Here is a 23,138-nt window from a genome sequence, read left to right as displayed (position 1 = left end):
CATATAGTTTACCTGAATGTTAGGGTTACAGCCTTTATAAAAATAAAAAAAAAAGCTGTATAATATCCGAGATGATCTCATTATCTTAGGTTGGAGTTGAGCCTCTTACATTTTCCACATAAAGTCTTTGTAATGGATTTGCATTACGCAGGACTCAGTTTTTTGTTTTACTCAAACTCCAGACTACCACTTGGCGTATGCTCTTATTAAAATCTTTATGCATAAATTGCAGTGCCATTTTAACATATACCCTCTGTAGGCTGACCCAGTGCCATGTCTGCCTTTATGACAGCCATCTCGGCTCTGTGCAATCATTTCTTTTGTTTTGCAGGCCTAAGTGTCGATCAGCTGACAGACATTCCTGGCCCGGCTCAAGACCCTCTAGGGCTCTGATCTGGACCCACTGGAGCTTGTTGCCCAGCACTGTACACTGAGTGCACATCACAGAGAAAGAGGTTTGCAGAGTAATATTCTCCTATAAGACAATGCAATCTGCTTCTTACTACAGCCTCCAGAATTGCCATAAACATGAAAATGATCATTAGTGTCTCAGCATTGCTGCAGATGTGCCGAGTAACAGGAAGAGAGAGCAGATTGCTGCGTGACAGAATACATTTTTCAGAGGAGAGAGGATTAAACAGCCTTATGTCACAGCATTTATTTTCCCCTGCTGTGATTATACAGAGGGGGTTTCAGCTGAGGATTGAGGAAGATAGAGGAGGCGGCGCCCTCTTGTGGCACACTGCTAAAACGACACCTATCATTTTCATGTGGATGCAAGGTTAATCTGGCACTGTGCATTGTTCTCTTCAAAATAAAACCCCTGTCAGTGGCTCAGATGCTTAGCTGATTTGGCACACATCACTGCAGTATACCAGCCTTATGCTATAGTATCTAACACTAACCAACGCTGTGGATGGAACAAGGAGTGAACAATGTATAAAACACCAACAACGCAGTGAATGTTTGAATGAAACATCTGCAGCCACTCTGGGTCTTTGGATGCCTGTTTCAGACTGGGGTATTAAGCTCATTCTCTAGTTGATCTGACAGGAAACATGCCAAACAGTAGCCCATACTGCACCAGCTGACCCACGACAAAGGAGCGTAGTGCCATAGCGACACCTACTGGAAGTGAGAAATTAAGGGCAAAACAATTCAGATCCATCTAAACTCAAGAGTAAAACTTAGCCACAGAATAACATTAATTTGAAAGGAACCTTAGCTGCATTATGACAGTAAAGTATATATTTGATACAGATTTAATCATTTGAGCTCAGACAAACAAATGTGTAACACAGAATATACGGAGAAACTATAGAGCAACGTCGCAAAACCTTCAAATTAAACAGCTACAAATCATCAGCCTCAAAGACCATTTATACACATTGAATGTTTTATTAAAAAAGAAGTTATAACAGTTTATTTTATACACAACTATTTATGAGGTTATAAGCCTATTAATAGAGAGCATTTGTCTTTTTGACAAGCATGCCCATTTCACAATGCAAAGAAAAAACAAAAGGAGGGCAAAGAGGGTGATTAAAATAATACCAAGGATGGACTTTTTTAAAAGAAAAAACAAAATTTTTGATTTTTACCCTCAAGTATCACACACTAAGTACCAAAAACAGAGTTTCTATAAAAACTGCCATTCTTTGTGTTGTGTGTGCCTGCTAAATCTCCTGATGGCAGCAATAGGCCAGCACAGGGCACAGATTCACACAAGCACGAGACAGAAAGGGAGGTGTGCACCAAGCGGGCCTAGACTCCACACCAGAAGCATGCAAGTGCACGGGGAGACACAGTCAACACACGGGGAAGGTGACAACATAGGATCAGGGTGCTGGTTCTCTGCAGCTATGCTGAAAAGACAGAGAATGCACCCTGGATATCCTGTCTACAGACTGATGATAGACCAGCCTAATCACCTGGCTCAGGCCTTTTGTTCTGATTAGATCTGGAAGCATGTGGGGGAGTGGGTGAGTACAGCTGTGTGACTATTGCTCTTTACTGGATTTTCTCTGCAGGTTTGCAGTAGAATTTTGGAACCTGTCACGTGAAATCCAGTTGTCTCGAGTCACTGTTTAAAACTGTAGGCAGTTAAGACAGTGTTTTCTGTAAGCCTGTGGCCTTAGAGCTGAAGGGGTGGAGAGGAGAAAGCCAAAATAAAAAATGTTTTTTTTTTCTCAATTTTCAAAAATAATTCTAAACTAAAGTCTTAAAGGGAATCATAATTTACTGGTTTGAGTGCATCATTTTTTTTGACAACCTGAAACACATTACTTCTTGTGACATTTAATAAGTTATAATAATGTTCATGGAGTTGGAAGAGAGAGAAAGAAAAAAAAAAAAAAGAGATCAGATGGTTTTTCATGTTTACGACAGCAACACCAGGCCACAGCTGAGAATATCATTAATTTATTGCTCAGCAGATAATGGAAATAATGCTGAAAACAAAACCTATGATTTTTATCCAAACACACGAGTGTTTTTGAAAAACGACATAAGCATTGTTAGTTCCCTGTTGCACCACTGCATCATAATGTGCTATTTTATTACAATTCACAACTCTGATATACTGTATTTTCAGTACTTAAGTACAATACTGCATAAATGTAAAATTAAACAAGAATTCCAATCTAAATTACTTAAAACAAAAAAAAAACTGAAGTTCAAGTTCTCCAGTGATTTTTTAGCTGAACCTTAACTTGCAACAGTGGTGCCTGATGACAAGATTAAAAAAAAAAAAAAAAGACTTAATAAATACACATTTATAGGCAGCTCAGGGAGAAAACACAAGCCAATTGTGAAAGTACGGATTCGTATACATTTTACACTTTAACTTTCTTTGAGTGAATGTGGATCACAAACTTCACCACAAACACTGTGAACACATGTAAAACATTCACATTGCTTTGTATGGCCTTGCCCTTGGTCAACTTCACAGACAGTTAAAGCGTATGCATCCTGCCGGAAGCTAACATCCAACACTTCTCCAGGCTGGATGGAAGAAATTATTATCCCATAGCTTTAAACAGCCAAACTCTTCTAATAAATATTGAAACTTAAAAACAAAAGAGGTGTCTCTTTCTAAATCTGATTTAAATGTGATATTATGAGCAAAGAACTGTGTTTTTAATCATGTTTTTGGAAAAAAATCCAATCTCTCAAAAGGAGCTGAACCACACCTTTGATTTCTGTACAGTTACATCTATCAGGCTCACTACAGGTCAAATATCACCCTAGCTTGAAATCACTCACACTGATCTGTACAACTCTGAATCTGCAAGAAGAGGACAAGCAGGCATGTCTATGGAGTACCTTACATATAACCACACAACAGACACTAACTAAAGATCAGATGAGCAATGAATGCTTTATCAGGTAAGTATACCAAACTAGCTAAGTCTATCTGAAATACAGCCATAAAGCATTTGCCATTTAGTTGAAGTCACCACCCAGCAAAAACTAACTATCCTGGCATGTCAAAAACACAGTTCAACAAATATTTGCATGATTTCCATCCTTTTGATGCTTTATGGGTGAAAGCTGTTAATCGCCATGCAGGTACAACCAAACTGCATTTCCTGAGCCATATATGTTTAACAATTCTAGATTATCTTAAACACACCCAATGGCACTCAGTTCTGGGTAATTCTGCTCATCTGCAACAGAATGAAGATTTACATGTCAAATCACTAATTGCACAGGACCAGATTGCAGGGGAAGAAGAAAAGTAGGATGACTAAACACAATCTGCTTTTATAGCTGCTGAATTTTTGACCTTCATGGCTTTCTGGGAACTTGGTTTTGGGGCCTTCATTGATCGACACCTTCCTTTTTTGATGAGGCACAGAAGAGTTGAGATCAGAAGTGATAAGACGACCTCCCGTGTATGATTCGGTTCTGAATTCTCCCACTCGGGATCCAAAACTTGCCACAAAGCAACCAGTGATTCTTACTGCTGTTTATGAAGTGAGTACATTTCAAATGTTTTCTAGGTAGTTTGACTGCCATGTCAGCCTCGACAAACAACACTGAGTTTTTACGAGGCTACAAAGACGTGTCTTATAACTATACAAGGTAGATGCTGTACAAAAAAAAAAAAAAAAAAAAAAAAAAATCCAAATGGGTTGAACCCCCCCACCCCAAATTGAGCAAAAATCTGAACACAAGAAAAACAAGTAGAAAATAAAAAGTCAAAACTGAAAGCTGCGATTGCAATCTCTTTCCACACATCATGTCTTAACTCACGGCATTTAATCAACAATGAATGACGCCGGGTTTGTTTATTCTTTTTTTTTTTTTTTTTTTTTACGATGTCAAATCTGTACATATGAAATTAATGTTAAATAAAATCCCTTCAACAAAACTGCTACAAGAGGTATTGTCATTTGTTGGGTTTGGGTTCTTATTTTGTAATCTTCTTCAAACTAGTCATCTAAAGAGATCAAGAGATCATGGTAGGTAAACCAAGTGTGAGATTCTAGTTGATGCAGTCAGGATATATACCACAGGTCAGACCAGTATGCAGAGCATGCATTGGAGCAAACTCCAGGTAACAGTGGAATGTGAGGACAACTAATACTACACAAACCTGAATCACTATTTTTGTTCAGAGCTGCTCAGTAACCATCTATTTTTGTAGCTTTTCAATAAAATTAAAACTGATATTTGTTGCTGGTTTTCTAAATTCATCAGAATATATGTAGTACAAGTAGCATCCTGTGCAGAGAGACTGCTCATGTATTTGAAGAGCCTTCTGCAGGAAACTATTGCAAGTCGTATGAAATCTAAAATTCATACAGTCAGATGTTTAAAGTGTAGCTCTTGTTTTTTTTCCTGTTTCCATAACGCAAAGTGAGTCTGACCAAAATCTCCACAAATGCCTCAGTGGAGCCATTTCTATTGCCTTTGCACATAAACATTCCACACAGTTTGTGTGGCTAGTGTATGTCTCACAAGCCATCACCAAAAGCACACATCTTTGTCACCACATTATCACTTCATCTGCAATGAGACATTATGTGAATTATTCTCAAACCATCGCCTTATTAAGCATTTATTTTGCACTGCACAGCAGCACATGTAGACAGCTGCAGCAGGTCGACCAAGAGTAACAAAAACTAAAGTAACAGCCAAGATCACATCCAAACTGAACGAGAAAAAAAAAAAAAGGGATCTGTTGTACTGTCGCTGTCAGGATGCTGAAAAAGTTATACTCAGTTATACCCAGGCTACCTTTAGGGCTGATTTATCAGTGTTTATTGGCACTATATGCTTTGTATATTTATGTAAGGTGTGCTAAAAACACACTGTTATTGTGTGCCTTAAAAAATACCATCATTACAGGATAATATTATAGGCTTGTGCACCCAGGCAAGTGTGACCTAAGCACCCAGGCAAGTGTGACCTAAGCAGCTCTGGAGTAGTAACTAACAAATGTTGGTCAGAGTCAATTAGCATTACGGAAAAAGAAAGTAAATCAGGATTCAGGTATAACTGGAAAGTTCTATTTTAAAATGTGAAAAGGAAATTTTAAAAAAATGAGATGTTCACTGGGAGATCTCCTGCCTACAACTACATGACACACTTTAAAAATACAGAGATGACAGGGAGAGAATGTGAAAGCAATCGCGACATCTGTGAAGGGAGAAACAGCTACAGAATGGGAGGGGTGTCTGTCAAACACACCAAAGGCTAGATATCCATAAAAATCCTTGTTTAGTAGTAATAATAATAATAATAAAAAAATCAACTTGTTTAAATATGAATATTATAAGTCTGCTTTCTCATGGTTAGGAAATCAAATATAGTCTCTGTGGGGGTTAAAGATGTGGGATGGGGGAGCCCTCCTATCACTACAACTCCATGTCCTGGGCCTCATCTTCTGAGAAATCAGACATGGAGCTTTCAGATGAAGAGTCCCCTGCCCCCTCCTCCTGCTCCTTCAGAGCCTCCTCTGTTGCATATTTCTGGATGTACTCTGTGGAAGGAGAACACACAAAATTAGACAGGGAGAATGTGGTCAGACATAGCAAAAGCAATGGTTATCAAAACTGATGATATTGCACTGATTAACCTCTTGTGTGCAATAATCTAATAATCTAAAGGGATCTGGGATCTACACCCATCAGATCTTTAATCTGCAAAACCTTTGATTTTCTGCTTGTACTCTTCTGGCCGGTGAAGGTACATGGCAGCTGCGTCTCCATTCAGGGGGTCGATGGGGTTTGGGTAAGCCAGCAGCTGGGGCAGGAACGACTCAAAGATGTTGGTCAGATCTGAGGGAACAGAAAACCAACTGTTACTCTCATGCCTCACTCATGTCTAACCACTAATCTAAAAGGACTGGAGATGTATTGCGTACATACTAGCTAGCAGTCCACAAATGTAAAATCTTTAGCCTGACAACATCACACAGACTAGAGCTCACTAATCCTTTAACTAGCTCTCTGCTAGTAGGCCTCAACTGTGAAAGAAACCTGCATTTCTGTTCTCATCCCCTAGGTGTCACTGCTGCGCCCATTCAAGGTGGGAAAACAAACACTTCCCTATTGTTCGGCAGTGTCATGTTTAGATGATTTCATCAGCTGCTTTTGTTCCCTCTCCTTTTTCAGAGACTCTTTACACATGACACTCATTTGGCCCTTTTTTTTCCAGGTTTGTCTGTTCTGATTTTCTTCTGTGCAACATTTGACACAAACTCTGCAGCACAGAGGTAACACAACAGAAATCTGATTCTCTTAAAAAGGTCTGAGTTGTTTTAAAAATAGGGAAGCAGGCAACCTCACCTGATAACTTTTCTAATGTAGAATAATTCAACTCAAATTAAATAGAATCAAATTACTTAAACCAATTTCAGCGGTTTAAGATTTGGCTCTGAGTCATACCAAGAAGATGAAAATAAATATGGAAGGATGCTCAAACACCTGCTAGGATTATTACCGTAGAGCCATTTATAATACTCAACAGCAATTGTAGCCCTGTGGAGTAGCTGTGATGAGAAATTAATGGGGGAACATACAGGGAGAAGGACACAGTGACATGGAGAGTAGCTGTGAAAGACAGTGACAGTGAGAAGAGCAGCTGTGTGAGAACAGTACAATTGCAGCCATCGAAAGCATGTGGGCATGTCTTTCACAGCTGACAGACAGTAAATCATTCCTGTCTAAGGTGAATGTTTTCTGACCGTGCTGCCTGAAGGCATTACTTAAGTGTTCACTTCGCCCCTCAGTAAGTAGATCAGGGTCAATTTTGCGCTGCTGTCAAGTGGTCCCACACTGGGTGGAGAGGGGCCGCCAGTCACCTTTTTGGTGCTGATGGCACTGGGTCAAGTTCTTCGCACATAATCACATAGACCCTGGTGAGGAAACTTAATATGGACACATAAGCAGCAGGGCTACTCACCATAAAGGGCTGTCCATGTCTGGTTGATGACATCTAAGCAAACTGTCCCTGACCTGGGTAATCAAGAAGAAAACAAGAGTTAGAAGTGTCAGGCCAAAGGGAGGTAAGATGACGCAGCAAGGAACTGGATGTTATATTCCTTTTTTTTTTTTAAATTCAACACATCAAATGCTCAACTTGGTCTGTCTCTTCGAAAGTTTTGGTATTTATCAGAGCAGACAGATGAACAGACAGTTCAGCCTGTTCATCGGATCCTCTGAAGGATCCACCTTCATGGACCGTGTCCTTCATAAGAATAAACTTCTAAGCAGTGGATTAATATTCAACATTTGTGCCATTTGCTGCTCTCAGCCAATTGTGCCAGAGTTGATGACTCATTTAAAAGCTAAAAATATAGTTCACAAGCACATGTTGATTGTTTTTACTATTTCATTAGACTAGAACTTGCTAAAAGACATAAAAACACAAGATAGAAAATCTTTAATACACAAGCCTCCAGTGTCATTAACAGTCATTTAATAGTCTACACTGTCACTGTATATTTCAAAATTCGTCAAAAACATTAACTCTTGATGGACTGAAGTAAACTTACGCTTCGTCAATGTTGGGATGAAAAATCTTGTTCATGAATCCTAAAACAAAGACAGAGACAGGGACAGCATAACAGAGTGAAGTGGAACCAAAGAAAATGGGATCTTACAATGCTTCATGTGACAGCAGAGCTCCTACCTATTGATGGTGATTTGAAAGGGTATTTGTCAGGAAGATCTACTCGCACCTTCCACACGCCTCCTTCATACGGTGCTATGCAGGACAGAGCAAAGACTTTCATTTCATTGAACATCATATTCCATCCTTCAAGCACTCCAGCAAATTTAGACACTGCAAGGTTATATCAATTTTCTACACTCCTTTCTCTTCTGCTCAGAAACACAACAGAGAGAGCACCACTTGAGAAATGAGCTACACATGCCACTTATCCATGCCAATTTATTTTGTGCAGTAACACATTTCAGCCCAGGAGAATTCTTACTTCCAAATCACTTCGTATAATACGCTGACATCAAAGAGGCAGAGAATGAGACAGTGGGAGTGTGTGGTGCTCTCCTACAACAGCTGTGTGTAACTGGACCTTCATGTGGCCGTACTGAAACGGAACAGCATGCTCCGTGAGGAGGAATGCCAGCCAGTATGTGCATACATATAGATGTACACACAACATGGCCATTTTATTTGACACAGTTTCTAAGCATCACAACCAGGGCCCAACACCCACTTCCTCTCTTTTCTAATGTGTAAGTGGTGGTTTTAGTGCGACGCATATTGCACACAGCATATGAAAGAAGTATTTCCTGCTGATGAGGCCTCATCCATCCTTTCCCCTCAAGCCTGGCTCCTCTCCATTTTACACTTTGTGACCTCAGGCCTGGTTTCAATTCATTTTACGTTCTTGGCCCGCTGCAACGAACCTCTCTTTATGTTCCAAAGAGAACAATGACGAATTCCTGCGCTGGATACACTCAGAACAAGATTCATTGTCACTTAGTGGTCTGTTTGGCAATAAATGGTTAAATAATTAATTTTAACAGCAATATGAATCTGCAATGAAATGTTATAAAAACCCACCCCAGAGCCTAGATTTCTAGAACACATTAATTAGTCCAGAGAGGATTCAGCAGCAAATTAGGAAACGTTTTAATATGTCAAGAAAAAAAACAAAACAAAACATACTGTCAAGTCAAAAAAGAGAAACACTTACTTCCTTGTGGTCCGAAAAACTTCACTACAAACTCATTGAGCCCACTAAGGATGGTGACTTCATGCTTGCTCTCGATACTGTAAAGGCTGTTAAGGACACTGGCTTCATGTGACTGCACTCATATAAACAAACACAACCTGAGGGGCTACAGTGATGAACAGTTCTTGTATAAGAATCAGGATTACAAACATTTTGGCCTCTCTAGAATGGAAATTCAGCTCCTGTTGCTTTCAATGTAATACATTATCATATGCTCTGTTAGAGAGAGGACAAGGACATGAGCAGTCTGATGTTTTTCCTCTCCCTGACTCACCATCATTCTTTTATATCATACAGAGCTATGACGACTAAAGAGATAACTTTGAGTTTTTGACAGATAATGAAAACAAATCAATGCGGGAAAATTACACTTGGATTTGGTTCTGATCCCGTGTTCTGGAGTTACACATTTTCAATTGAGAATCAATAGCTTTGTGGCAATTTGCATTAATAGTCTAAAGCCAGTGATTCAAAAGAGAGGGAGAGCGAGAGATCATATTCACCTGCACCTGTTACACTCTAATGGACATAAAGCACAGAGACAAACACGGTACAAAAGGTTGTCTCCATAGAAAGGTGGTCTGGGGTTCTGCCACTTAACATTAGCACCTGTACTGCTAACACTGAATCAATATTTACACCAATCATATGTACATGTGGCCCTATCAACAATATTTTACATTGGTGGACTGGACACAATTAACCTTCTTCAAATAAATAAATCAATAATGATACAGCACATGTTGAAATGTGCTTTTGTTAAGCAGTGTCCTAAAGTCTCAGCCACTTTATATTTAGTAGCAGTAAGAGGCTTCTTTGTAGCTAAATGAAGGTGCTGTTTTCATCTAAAAAATAATGTGTTTAGCTGAACCTGATTTCCATGGTTAGGTTTAGCATTAAGAGTTTCTTTAAAAAAAAAAAAAGCTTTGTGCTCTGGTATTGGCAGCAGAAGATGTTACTATGTTAAGTTACTATGCAACAAACTGCAGATGTATTTTAAATAGCTTGTAGTGGTCTCTAAAATTAGCGCTACGTAGCCTAAATGGTAATAACTTTTGATTATTTTGGTGTTCACCTATTTTAATATAATTTACCTCTGAGCAAATTTAGTGGTTGAGATTTAGAAAAACTGTATTTATCCCTATCATCTGCCACAGCAGTGTTTATTGTGGTGGGAGGAGAAAATAATCATCCTGTTTTCCTCTACAGACATATAGTAATTACGGTAATAACAAATCCAAACACACATTAGCTTATTTCTTTTCAGTGTATCAGATGGCAAATTTCACATTGCAGCTATGGGGATATGATGTATGCTCTGATCATTCTTGCTCCCCAGACTAAAACAAAATCATCACAGAGAAATGATTTTCCTTTCATGTGAGCAGAGGGAAGCAGCACAGGAAATAAAGGTAGGCAAGACACAAAACAAGTTTAAAAAAAAAAAAAAAGAAATCACAGAATGAGAGAGTTGAACAAGAGAACTCACTAGAGAGAGAAGAGATAGGATAACACTCCATTTTTCATGCAGCTGGCTTGTCTGTGGATTTGAGTGTGTATCCTGTTAGCAGTACCACTGACCCCAAAGAGTTAAATCAAACTGGAGGTTATTTTAAGCTCTGGGTGAGTCTGAAGGGCAGACTGAATCTTTGGCTTCAGCAAGGAAATGTGTCTTTGTCAGTGAAAAGAGGAACTTCTCTGTTGGACTCGTGTTGGAGTCAAGGAGCCATTCTGAGGCTCTTTGATGTAAAGTCCAAGACAGAATAAATGACCACTGATACCACAGGTGTAATGCCTACCTAAATCATGCCACTTCTTTAAAAAACACTTCTGCACATCAGACTACATGCTACACATGCATTATATTTGTGGCCTCCACATGAGGACATCCATACACCTAACCAGCTTCAAAACTGCTGATGTGGGAATAAATGTATACAACTACATGCAATGCCAAGGAGGTGGATGGTGTGGATGTGTGAGTTATGATATAGAGATAAGCCCGGGACAAGCTACTGATAAGGTTGAATCAACTCTGATTATGTTGCAGGCTAATTGACATTGGCCATACTGACTGAGAAGAGCAGAGAACTGATCTGAAAAAATTAAATGTCTGATTTAATCTTAGAAAATGAAGATGACATGTTTAACATTTATCTTTTAGATAGTTAGTTGACACTCATGAGTGAGGAAACTGTTACACGGAATTTCAAAAGTAGTATGAACTTACTTTACAAGACAGCAAAATTAGAAGCATGCATAAACACAAAGGTCAGCGCTGTAGTGATCAGTAAATATTCAAATCCTGTAACCAGCTGATCATGTGAGATAAAGTGGAGATCATATTGCACCAAATGAATTCTTACATACTGGTACACTCGTGTTAATGAAATAAACCGAAGTTTCATAAACAAACCATGCTGTCTCTATCGAGGTACCCATGGGCCTTTGTTGGTCTCCTGGTAAAATCCATAGCAGCCAAAGTCACACACACTGTTAATCCTAAAGAATGTGGCTTTGACATCAACTTTAACACTCTCAGCTCATCATCTTAGCTGTGCCAATTCCAAAACTATGAATTCACTTTGATGGGATTCTGGCCATCGTCCATGTCATCATGACACAAGGGGCCTTTTGTTTTGTACGGGAAAGTCCAAAGCTCAAGTACTCATTCAATCCAACCAGTAAATACCTTCATATCACCATCAGCAACAGATCCGTCTTGCTATGAAGGAGCTCACAGGTCTGTTGAAAACAGAAGGGAGTGTCTGGCAGAGTTTGTAAATTTTCAATTGTTTAATGGAGTGGAAGATAGCCTGAGAGTGCAGCTGGCAAACAGCCACCCAGCCAACCCCCATAGGTATAGAATACACCTTCTGGCACAACTTGGGCAAGTCTTCAGTGATAGGTGCATGGTAACATAACTGGATAGGCAGGACACACAGTACATAGAAAAATGAGCTTCACTGCCATTTTGTTTGAGGTGACATGACACGACACACTTGAATTGCCAAAGAGAAAATCAGTTTCACCTTCATGTAGCTGACATGAAAGGAAGAGAGCAGTTTGGGTTTTACAAGCATATTAGTATAACATTTATGTTTGGGGCATGTGTCAGCAAGTTAGGTTGTATAAATAAATGCTGAAAAAGTTGATAATATTAGCTCATTTCTGTGTATCAGCTCCCACAGACCTTGGATTATTATAGATATGCCAGTATCTGTGGATAGCACCTTTCACATGCATACTTTAGTTTATCAGAAAATCCCATTGATCAAGATTTACTTTTCAAGGGAGACATTTAATGTGACATGTAATGCACAGGTGCCCAACAGTCCAGAAGAACATACACTCAAACAGCAACACGGCCTCCGGAGTTAACACTGTTACACTGCCAAACTTTTTCATATAATGACATGCTGACTTAAAAACAGTCTAGAAACAAATTTGTGTAACAGAATTTTCTTCAGACTAGCAATTAACCTCTAAATGTTTAAAAAATTATCTAAAGACTATGGTCAGCTTTAGCCTGAAAATGAACTTTATAAAGCACATTTGATGACTTAAGTGCAAAAATATGCAGTAACTAGCATTTACAGTTGTGGTCTAGACATGTCTTGTTTTCATTCTGGTCCTTTTAGGCCACTTACCCTGTCTCACACAGGTTCAAAATATCCCATCCTGACCAACCTCTTTCTAAGCATGGAAAGCAAACATGACGGGGAACCGTAAACAGCACTCTATCAAACACAGTGTCAACTATGGCTGAATATCAGGCTTTAGAAACAATTGTTGATCTAGTAAATGTTAGGGAACTGGCAAGTTTCAAAGCATGTCCCAGTCTCTTTAATAAGAGAAGTCATCAAGTACATTTCTAAAAAACAAAGAAATGCCAGCACAATTTACAAACTAACTCTGCAGACAGAATTAGACTATTTACAATTCAGCAAATACAACAACACTCTGACCAGCAAGACATTTTGGAGCATGTTAGGTTACTGAATAACAGAAGGGACACCATGCAAAAATTCCAATTATTAATGGCACTTATCAACAAAGAAGAGTGTTCGGGGTGGAACATAACAAAACAACGCTTATGTTTCAGACTGCAGAGCAAAGTCTGTCTGCAACACACTAATAGCTCACAACCCCCTAAAGCCAGCAGGAACAAGGAGCATTTGTGAGGGTAGAATAAGGTCAGCTTTAAGAAGTACTGTTTCTGTAATAGTAAGTAAAGCATTAGTTAAGCAACCTAGCATTTTTATTTGTGTATTTAACAGGGTCAAATACAGAAACAGTGTCAAACTTAAGCAGGCAGTGCAACCAATATACTGCATTTAAGGCATCTAGCTGAAGCAAATATGCAGGCCCTATGGCTTAAATGCAAATAAACATATCAGCTGCATAACTAATATTTAACTGGTGGAACTGTGTAATGTATCATAATCAGATAAAATAATCAGATATTGCACAATTAAGATATTCTGCAATATCCAAACTTTAAGATATAATCAATTTTTAGCATTAACAGTACATTCAACAGATTGGGGCTATAAATGCAAATTCTTATGCAGTATCCTGCTAATGGTGAACACAGCTCAGTTTCAGAGAAGTGCCTGGCTGTATGTCTAAATCAGCTGAACATCATGCTGACAGCATAAAGTCTTGGCTTGCTTGCCCCTTGGCAGTTGCATGGGTCCAGAAATGAGAGATAATATGCTAGGAGAAGAAATGGATTAAGTTGACAATTTACTTGTCTGAAATGGCAAAAGAGACACTACCACACATTTGTTCAAAGATGAGAAACTGAGGCAGTAACCTCTTTCACTTTCTCTCCCTCACACAAAGATAAGAGTGACAATATACAATCAAAGACCTTGCAGATGTAAGGCAGGAAATACAGCAGGTGCCCTCAGGGTATAAGCAATATGTAGGTTTCTTTCACCAAAATAGAAAAGTATAGATTACCAAAAGGAAATGCACAGGCTAATAATGTGACAGTTACAAATATTATATATATATATAAATACTACTACTATTTTCAGAAAGAACAGAACTAGCCTTGCACCAGTGAGAAACAATACTAATACACACAACAAAGTCAAAACTCACATTATACCAGCTACAAAGCTGTTCCTTCTCCCTCCCAACATGGACTCACTGCTGAGGCCTTACTGAAAGAGAGCCAGAGGAAAATTAATTTAGCATGCTTAGGTGTGTGACTATGAATGTTTACTTGTTGGCAGGTTCTGCATAAATGTGCATCCTCTCTTCTGAAGTCCTAGCCCGAGTGTAAATGTTCCTGTATGCATTAGAGCACTGCTAAGAGCCAAGCAGGATTACTGTGTGACCTCTACTACACTGCGGCCTGAAAACAGAGAGAGCTAGTGTAGCCGCAACCGTCCTGCCACAGCAGGGAGAGCAAGCAATAGCTATGGTGCTCCTGTAAGAGTGAGCTTTAATCAGCTCACCACCAAACAAATACAGCTCTCGCCTGCATTCATCATCATCCAACCCCAATGACCCACTCCTCTATTCTCTCATACCGAGTGTAATGTTTCTCCTTAGTCTACTTGTCATTTTTAATGCAGATTTGGAGCCCTACTTATTCTTTTCAACAGTCCAAAACCCTCTTAAACTCTAGATAAAGGGGGACAAAAATTAGAATGAACCAGACAGGTTTGTAGCTCCCACTCATCTAACCTATAGATTGCTCACTGAAACTGTTTCAGATGTTTGTCAGAGCAGGAAATTCTCAGAGCTCCAACAAGGTGACGCTAAGAAATTTTAGTAACTTCAGTAAATTTAGCTAGTTATATAAACCTAAATGCAAAAAGCAGTAGAGCAGGAGGTGGAAATGATTTTACCAACAGTAGCCTAAATACTTAGGAGTTTATAAAAGAGGTCTTGATTTGCAGCTGAAAAGCAGCAAGCCAGTTCGATTTAAATGCCACAACTGTCACTTTGGTGTTCTACGCATATGAGTGTTAAATGATATATTAGAGGTTCAACAATAACAGCCACCCACTATGTAGCTCAGTTCCCCCCGCTCCAATAAATATGTCCTGGTTCTTATCAACTCTCATACGAGTTGGGAGCGTCCTGGCAGGCTCTGATAAGTGAAGAGTGGTGTGTTGGTATGATAGTAACAGCCCCCTGGTCATGCCAGTCTCTCACACCTCCTCTGTTAACTGACCACATCTCACAAGAGATGGAAGAGACCTCTCCTCTAGCTGTAGATATCAGAGGAACAAGGGTCTCTGGAACCTGTGGTAAAACATACCTGTAAACACATTAAGTAGATGTGATTATTACGGCAGCAAAAACAGATCAACTGGCCATGGTGTTCACTCTAATCCTTCATAGATTACACTAAAAAGCTGTGATAAAATTTATGTTTATTAGGACTTAAAACAAGTACACTTATATCACATTATAAAAACAATATATTTGGATGTCTTAAACCTTCTACAAGCAAACTTAAGGGATCTGGAGGTTTTTGGACATGGAGATTTCTTCAGGGTAAGATTTTAAAAGCATAACACAAGACATTCATCTACTTTAACTTCTTCTTCTCAACACTAAAAACACATCAGCTTCATTGGTCCCTGTTTTCTTATCTGAGAGACTGTAACAGCGAACTAGTCTAAAACAGTCAGGTCATAATGAAATCTATGCTAAGGCTAAAAGATTTAGGTTCAGTACTGGATTGTTAATTATACATTCTTCACAATATAAGCCACTTTGGCAGGTTACAATGTGTTTTGCTGTGGTTATGTTTAGGCAAATCTAACATCTGTGTTAGTAGTGACTGTGTCTGGCAAGTTGGTTTCCTACTATTATTTAATTTCCTTATCTGCTGTTTTGTCCAAATTCTTTCAAGTTTGAAGAACAAAACACTACAAGAACAATGTATCTGTGTTTAACATTAACACAATGTACTTTGGACAGGTTGTGTTTCAGGAAGTCAAAGTAGCTTTTATTTTTTACTGTCTGGCACAAAATGTTGAATTTAAAAACTCAACAATTCTTTCATGCTCTTGAGTGTGGAGTTATCAGGCAAAGCTGGGCTCAAACTGTCTCTTCTCAAAGCATAAAGCTCCTTCACACACATTAAGTGAATGCTGATGGAGCACTTGGTGCCAGCGCCTGTGCGAAAGAAAGTCGCACAGCAGTTTTTACATATCAATGAACATATGGCCCCAAAGGCCTTACTCTGAAATTTACATGTAAATGTATAGTAGCTGTTAAATGTTGTGTTCACTGGTGGATGGGAAATACATGAGCTTCATCAATATCTCAGTTCAATTTCTGTTTTGAAAATTAGAAAGGCCAGATCTAGAATCGAAACACATTTAACGTATGAGATGGCAAACTGTAAACCAACTACATGACACTTTGTTTACAGCAGACAAAAAGCCCACATAACATTTGTATCAGAGGTAATTTAACATGTTGAACTCACACGTAGGTGACCATGAGTTAACATTTTCTAAGCTCATCTAGAAATGTGTAAACAAAAAGGTGTATCATCCACCCACTAAGGCTAAAACACCTTGGGGTGAACCTATAAAACAAACATTATAATGATGATGATTATAATGGTTCAAAATTCTAACAGTTGTCTTTCCAAGCCACAATTTTCATTTTGCATAATCCTAGCTAAATTTATCGCACAATAAAACAGTTTTTAATTTACCTAAAACAATGAAACAAAAGTAACCAGCTCAAAGCTCAATCACTGACTCAAAATATTATAATCACTTCGAAATGCAGATTTGGTTTCTATTTGATACAGGCCTCAATATAGGTAGTTGATGGTTATCTTGCTATATAAGAGCTGGAGCAGCACAGTACAGCGCAGGCTAAGTTCTTTGTCTTCTCTGGTGTGAGACGAGAGCCCACCCACTGCAAGCAAACATGAATCCTTCAGCTGCTCCTCCTTTTAGCCCTTCACTGAATCCACAGCCTATTTAGAGCAATAGCAAAAAGTGTGTATTTATGTGCATGAGCTGCACGCATTAAACCATAAATTAAATGATCATTAATGATTGCAAAACCAAGCCATTGTAAGAGAAGCAACGACCTGAATTTGAAATAAGAAAATCTAACTGAAAAGACAAGATATGCTGTTCTGTTCTAAAAACAAAACACCTGGATTTCAAAAGTGACACATTGGTGAAAATGCTAAAACACCTGAATCTTAGAAGAGTGAAGGACTGAAGAGTGAAGGACTGACAGAGTGAAGGACTGACAGTGAATTTTGATAAAGACGAGAAATGCACTGAGGCAGATTATCAAAGGAAAGGGTGTTGATAATATAACATGCACTTTACAGTAAAGCTCGCTTCATTAATGTGCTCTCTGAGCCTAAAAGTAAAAATTTAAATACAATATTTTTAGGTGAATGGATTCTGAGTAACTGGCCCAACGTTTCACCAAACATGCTTGTGTCACTTCTTTCAATTTTCCACATTAAAGCAGTAGTGCACGGGAGTGGCAATGGTAGGCTGAGCTCCCCAATGCCAGAAAAAACAAAAAGAATAATGCGAAAAGAAGAGAGGAACTTCAGTCCATCTGTTTTTCTAAGGGAACTCAGCCATGCGTGAAGGAAGCTTCACTGTTTGCCCTGTGGGATTAACAGTGAGGGCCTCAAATCTCCCCCTGTCAGTGATGCCTCGCTCCTGGATCCCTGAAACAGCTCTGTCAATCAAGGTTGACCCCCTCCCCAATATACTAGGTTGCCTTATGTTCATTTATAAAAAAAAAAAAAACAAAAACAAATGAGCAGAAGTTCGCTTAGAGCTGGATGATGTGGCATATTATGAAGAATCCCTAGGTAGACAAAGGTGCAAGTACCCTCAGCATTTACAAAAATGACAGATAAAGGCAAGAGAAAGCTTTTATATAACCTAGATTGTGTCTATACAAAACAGGCTTCACCATTAGTAAGGTGAGCAAAATGTCTTGCAGAATCACTGTATGCCAGTGTGTAATAAATATGTTGGTCAGAGGAAAAAGTTTTTCATTCTACAGTTATGTTCTTTTTGCGAATTCCTACATATTTCCATTTGAACGTATCCAAAATAAACAAATCATGTGAATTTTGGTATTACATTTTAAGCTTCTGTCAGTTTTTCTGTCAGTTTCTTACCCTTTTCTCTCTACCACTGTGGAGCAACTTCTGTTACGCGACAATAACAAGACATGTTGTTAGCGTATGCAGCGGCATCACCAGACCAGAGCTTTCCCCATTCTCATCACAAGCTCATCATTCAATCAATCTCTCAGTCAGGAACAGACAGAAAGCTGCTGGCTGCTTCTCACATTGACCAGTGTTGGTTAGTTAATTTGCTCAGGCCTGCAATAATAATGCAGAGAGGAAAAGATTTGCTGCCCATGAAAGTGTGACACAGCAGTGGGAGGTGGAGGTCACAGAGGCTCCTGTAAACGGGAAACACAAAAGAGTCTGCTGCTGATGCTGTCCGGATGTCATGTTACAAGTGCACAATGGGGCTGAAACACCAAGTGGAGAGCAGATAAAGCTCAGGATTGGTATTCCACTCACAGAGGGTGGAGAGTGTGTGGTGGGGAAGGGAGCGGGGAGAATGTTTAAGAAAAAAAAACGTAGGTAGGAGGTGGACACTGCCTCTACAAACCAACCCACAAACTGTGGACAACTGAATAAATGAGGATTGCTGAAGGCCAAGTATTTCCTCAACAGTCACTTTGGCGAAAAGGGGACCTCTGAAAAATAAATCTTACAATAGTGAAAGGTAAAACACAAACATGATACATGTTTGTACCATCTCATAAATCAGAATTGGGGTGAAATGATAAACATCTATATATACACATATATTGGTAGTGATGCCAGGTATGATGATAGATACTGGGGTTGGTGAAGCATACAACTCCCCTCTCAACAACTGCCCAGTCACAAATATAATTCACTGTTGGCTATGCTTCACAGCACTGCTATCCAAGCACTTTCAGATCCTCCGGCATCAAAGGAACGATTGAAAGGTACAACTTCAGTGCAGTTTTGTTCACTAAACTTATCCCCTCTAATGCGATGAGATTTTATACATGAAGAAATACACACCTCCAATCTTCAGCTCCATTATATTATTAAGATAAACAGTTCAATAGAACAATGGCCAGAGCAGTGACTACAGAAGTCCAGTTTCCCAGAGCTGAACAAAGGGAGGGTTATAGATTTGAGATAAAGTCTCAAACTCTAATTTTTGATGTTAAAAATCAATTTGTTTACTTGCATCTTTTAACAAACTGCCCATTACATACATTTCTACTTAAATAAATTCAATGACTTTCAAGTGACCTGAGGTGTAGCAAAGCTAAGTAAAAAAAAAAACAAACAAAAAAAAAAAAAGAGATTAATTAAAGTTGCACATTCAGTTATGTAACCTGTACCCATAAGAAATCAATTTCAAAATTCTGTATTATTGTTCATTAGGTAGCACGCAAAAAGGCTTAATCATTAATGACAGTGTTGTTGACGAATTTCATAAAACACCTCTATCATTTTAACAAATACACATTCATGAAAATGTTCTTCAGCTCATTTTTAAGTGATTTTTGTAATAAACTGTTGTACAGATTCTACACATTTCCATATGTCTGTCAAAAAACCCTACACCCGACATTACAGGGGCCTGTGTTGGCATTTCCAATAAGCTCTGTCTTTTGTAATCTTTATGTACTCAAATTCCAGCAGCTCACTGCTTGGAAGCATTTGTAAAGTGAGTAGACCAGTTATGAATACATGGAAATAATAGCACAACAACCTACACAGTATGTGCAGGCAGCCCCACACAGCAATCTAAATGTAAAGCTCTTTGAAATGACACAGACACTAGTTGTTGTTCAAGAACAACATGTTCTAAAACTAAAGCTACACATCCATGTGTGAGAGTGAATAGCAAAGGTTCAAAAGTTAGCAGATCGTTTGGAGAACAAAACAATTTAACATTTACGAATACAGTCTGACAAGACTTGGACAATGAACAAGTTGTCATTTGCTACTCGACTATTAATTTGCAAAGAAAGTGTGTCAAAGAATAATGGAAATAGAGTTTAAGGCGTCTTCATGACAATTTCATTAAACAGCACAAAGAGTGCAGGCTACAGGCATGCAAACAGTGTGCACAATTGGTGCTAAAGGCAAGTTGCCATCCATCGGCCAGGCTCAGGACAAAGCTTAAACCCAGTGATACTACATGCTGAGGTCATTCTGACATTCATTTTCATGAATTCCCTGATGGTCCCTGATCTAGATTTTCAGCTCTCCGGTGGCCACAGCAAATTAGTGCGTGAGGGCTCTCAGTGTCAGCCCATAAAAAAGAAGTTGCTTCGGTCTAAAATGCAGCCTGAGTTTCAGATTTTGGTTACACTAAGGGGAGATGCATGGATATGGAACACAGAGAGGAGGTTGTTAATGCTGGTTTTGCACTGGGGACACAAACAGAGAGAGAGAGAGCAATTGTTCCCCATACCAGTGACCTGGAGTCCTCCCTACTGTGAACCCATATGCTGACAAAGTTCTGTATACCTACATTTAAACACACATAGCTGTCTTCCTCAAAACTTGCTGATCACTGCTCATGGTATCGTAAAACACACACAGGTCATTGTATGGAACTGAGCAGGTGGCATACAGCAAATGCGCTCCTGCCTGTCAGTCAAGCTCTATGAGGAGAGGGGGTGCACTACAATTGCAAGATGTATGTGTGTGTGTGTGTGTGTGTGCGCATGGAAGTTCTTACAAACTTCTGTTCTGCATACTTCACACAGCTCTCATGGCTGCCATAGCCTATACATAAGTGGAGTTGAGTGTGTGTTTGTGTGTGTGTGTGTGTGTGTGGGGGGGGTGTCTAGTATCTATTGCTAGATACTAGATATAACAAAATGCCATAGGCAAGAGAAAAGTAGCTGGAAACAAACTAGCTCTTGAAGTGTAAGCACCGTGGGTCCACATGTAGTTTCAAATGTATAGGCTAGTGACACTGTAATGTGGAGGTATAAGGCAGCATGTATGCAGAAGTAGTCATCTAAGACATGATAGGTCTCTATATGAAAATATAACAAAAAATAAAGTTAAAGTACCAAAATCTTTAAACTTTCCCTTTTAAACCATTATGATGACTCTTTTGGAACAACGTCCTTTGTTTTTGGTTTGTTTTGACCAGGACACTTGTAACCCCATATTTGACTAAGCTTTACTGCCATCCCATCAGCTGTTCTAAGTCCCTCCCTCCTGTCATTTCCGGCTAGTAACAGACTACCCAATCATTAAACTGGCTTCCACTGTGCTGGGGCACAAACAAAAACTACTTGTTCATACTGTTCTCCTGGCTTAATCTATGGCTTGGAAAATGTAGCTATGGTTTATAATTAAACCCCCTCTGTCTACCCTATGTTAAAGTCTATAAATCTTCAGTACAAAAGTAAACATGATGAAAACGACTTAAAAACAGAACATACTAGAAGTTACCTAAAAGTTTAAGGCTCATAAGACATGCTCCACCACTTAACAGCATCACAGCTCATTTGCGTTTTCAATATTTTTAAATAAATTATTACCAATGTAAAAATTACACAAGTAAGTGTTCTGTAGATTTGCCTACAGACACTGAAGTACAGTGAGACACACAGATCAGGTGGCCATTTTGATGTTGAAATTAAGCAGCAGACTAGCGAGCAAGCTCATGAGCGTTACAAGGCAGCTAACATTTCAAGTGGCAGATGCAATAACACAATTACAAAACCCTCAGTGGGATTACAAACCAATACTAATTAGACCCAGAACACTGTAGGTGCTGCAATAAGGCCAACGTTTTTACGAGAGTAGAACAAAAGACAGCAGCATTTTCAATTGACGTTAGCCTTACGTTATGTAAACAACCTCCTGTGTCAACGTGTAAAGGGCCAGTTTGGCTTAGTTCCCGACTAACAACAGGCTGGACAAAGAAACCAAATTGCCATAAGGTGTTTTTATATGGTCAACCGCTGCCAGGTCTGTTGGTTGTGCACCAAGACGTAACACAATCTGGTAAAAGGAGAACAACGTTAACGTCTGCTCGGCTGTGGCAGTCATTTTCAAATATAGACAACAAGCTAGACATCTAACGTTAACGTTACAAAAATATTGCACTGGAAAAACGCTGAAAGGGCATAAGACCGATCTGATTAGCTAATGCAGCTGCTCCGATAAGCGACTCAAGGTTCGCAGGACAGAAATAGCGTTAACACTTGGCTTTGCTAGCAAAATGTTGTTTACAGAAAACACCAGTCATTCACAATGAAAGCTCTTTCTGCTTCGAGTTACCAACACAAAGGAGGAACATCACAATACGTTTGCTTTGTTCACTGCATATTTCCACATACACCAGGAAATAGCTGAGTAGACAGCGATTGAGAGACTGTTTATGTTCAGAAAGGATACAGTTTCACCACATCGGTATCCATTCGCCTTTTACCTGGACTTGGAGACGACATTTTTGCTATTTCCACCGCAGAACAACCAGTAAGTAAACTGAAAGCTAGCCCCGAAACGCTAGACAGTCTAGCAAACGGCACTATCCGAAAGTTAACATTTGCTTTCAGAAATGTTCACAGCAAAACGTCTTCACGGTTGAATGTCTCTCTGTCCGAGTGAGTAGCTGAGCTAACGTCAGACCTCTGCTGTTCGCTGCCTCTCCGAGTCCTCACCATGGTTCTCGAACGGCAGGATCCCTCCGCCGAACACGTCATATACCTGCGACCAAAAGTCAATAGACACCTCCATGTTTGTAGTTTTATTTATGGAATTTGTGGGATTGTGCTTGGATATTATATATAATGCTCGTTTTACACCACTCACACGTTTGATTTCTATTTAAGGGTTTAAAAAGAAGTAAAGTCATAC

General features: G+C 39.2%; 1 protein-coding gene across 6 annotated transcripts; it reads right to left on the bottom strand.

Moving 5' to 3' along the window:
• Positions 1 to 1,542: 1,542 nt before the first annotated feature.
• ube2h (ubiquitin-conjugating enzyme E2H (UBC8 homolog, yeast)) lies at positions 1,543 to 22,963 on the bottom strand. Of its 6 annotated transcripts, XM_026327206.2 has the most exons (8): positions 22,711 to 22,963; positions 14,324 to 14,385; positions 9,173 to 9,258; positions 8,143 to 8,217; positions 8,006 to 8,045; positions 7,414 to 7,466; positions 6,159 to 6,287; positions 1,543 to 5,989 (listed from the first exon to the last, which is right to left on the bottom strand). In XM_026327206.2, exons 2-8 carry the CDS (start codon positions 14,362 to 14,364, stop codon positions 5,865 to 5,867), a joined length of 549 nt encoding a protein of 182 aa, XP_026182991.1. In that variant the 5' UTR covers positions 14,365 to 14,385; positions 22,711 to 22,963; the 3' UTR covers positions 1,543 to 5,864. The 6 variants fall into 6 exon arrangements, with proteins under 6 accessions (XP_026182991.1, XP_026182990.1, XP_026182995.1 ...); XM_026327205.2 differs by lacking the exon at positions 14,324 to 14,385 and having other exon boundaries at positions 9,173 to 9,249; positions 22,677 to 22,961; XM_026327210.1 differs by lacking the exons at positions 9,173 to 9,258; positions 22,711 to 22,963 and adding an exon at positions 11,904 to 11,956 and having other exon boundaries at positions 14,324 to 14,361.
• Positions 22,964 to 23,138: the final 175 nt, after the last annotated feature.

Source organism: Mastacembelus armatus, chromosome 23 (assembly GCF_900324485.2).
Source record: "Mastacembelus armatus chromosome 23, fMasArm1.2, whole genome shotgun sequence".
Classification (NCBI taxonomy): domain Eukaryota; kingdom Metazoa; phylum Chordata; class Actinopteri; order Synbranchiformes; family Mastacembelidae; genus Mastacembelus; species Mastacembelus armatus.
Note: the sequence above shows the minus strand (reverse complement) of the source record. Positions and strands in the feature narration are given on the sequence as shown.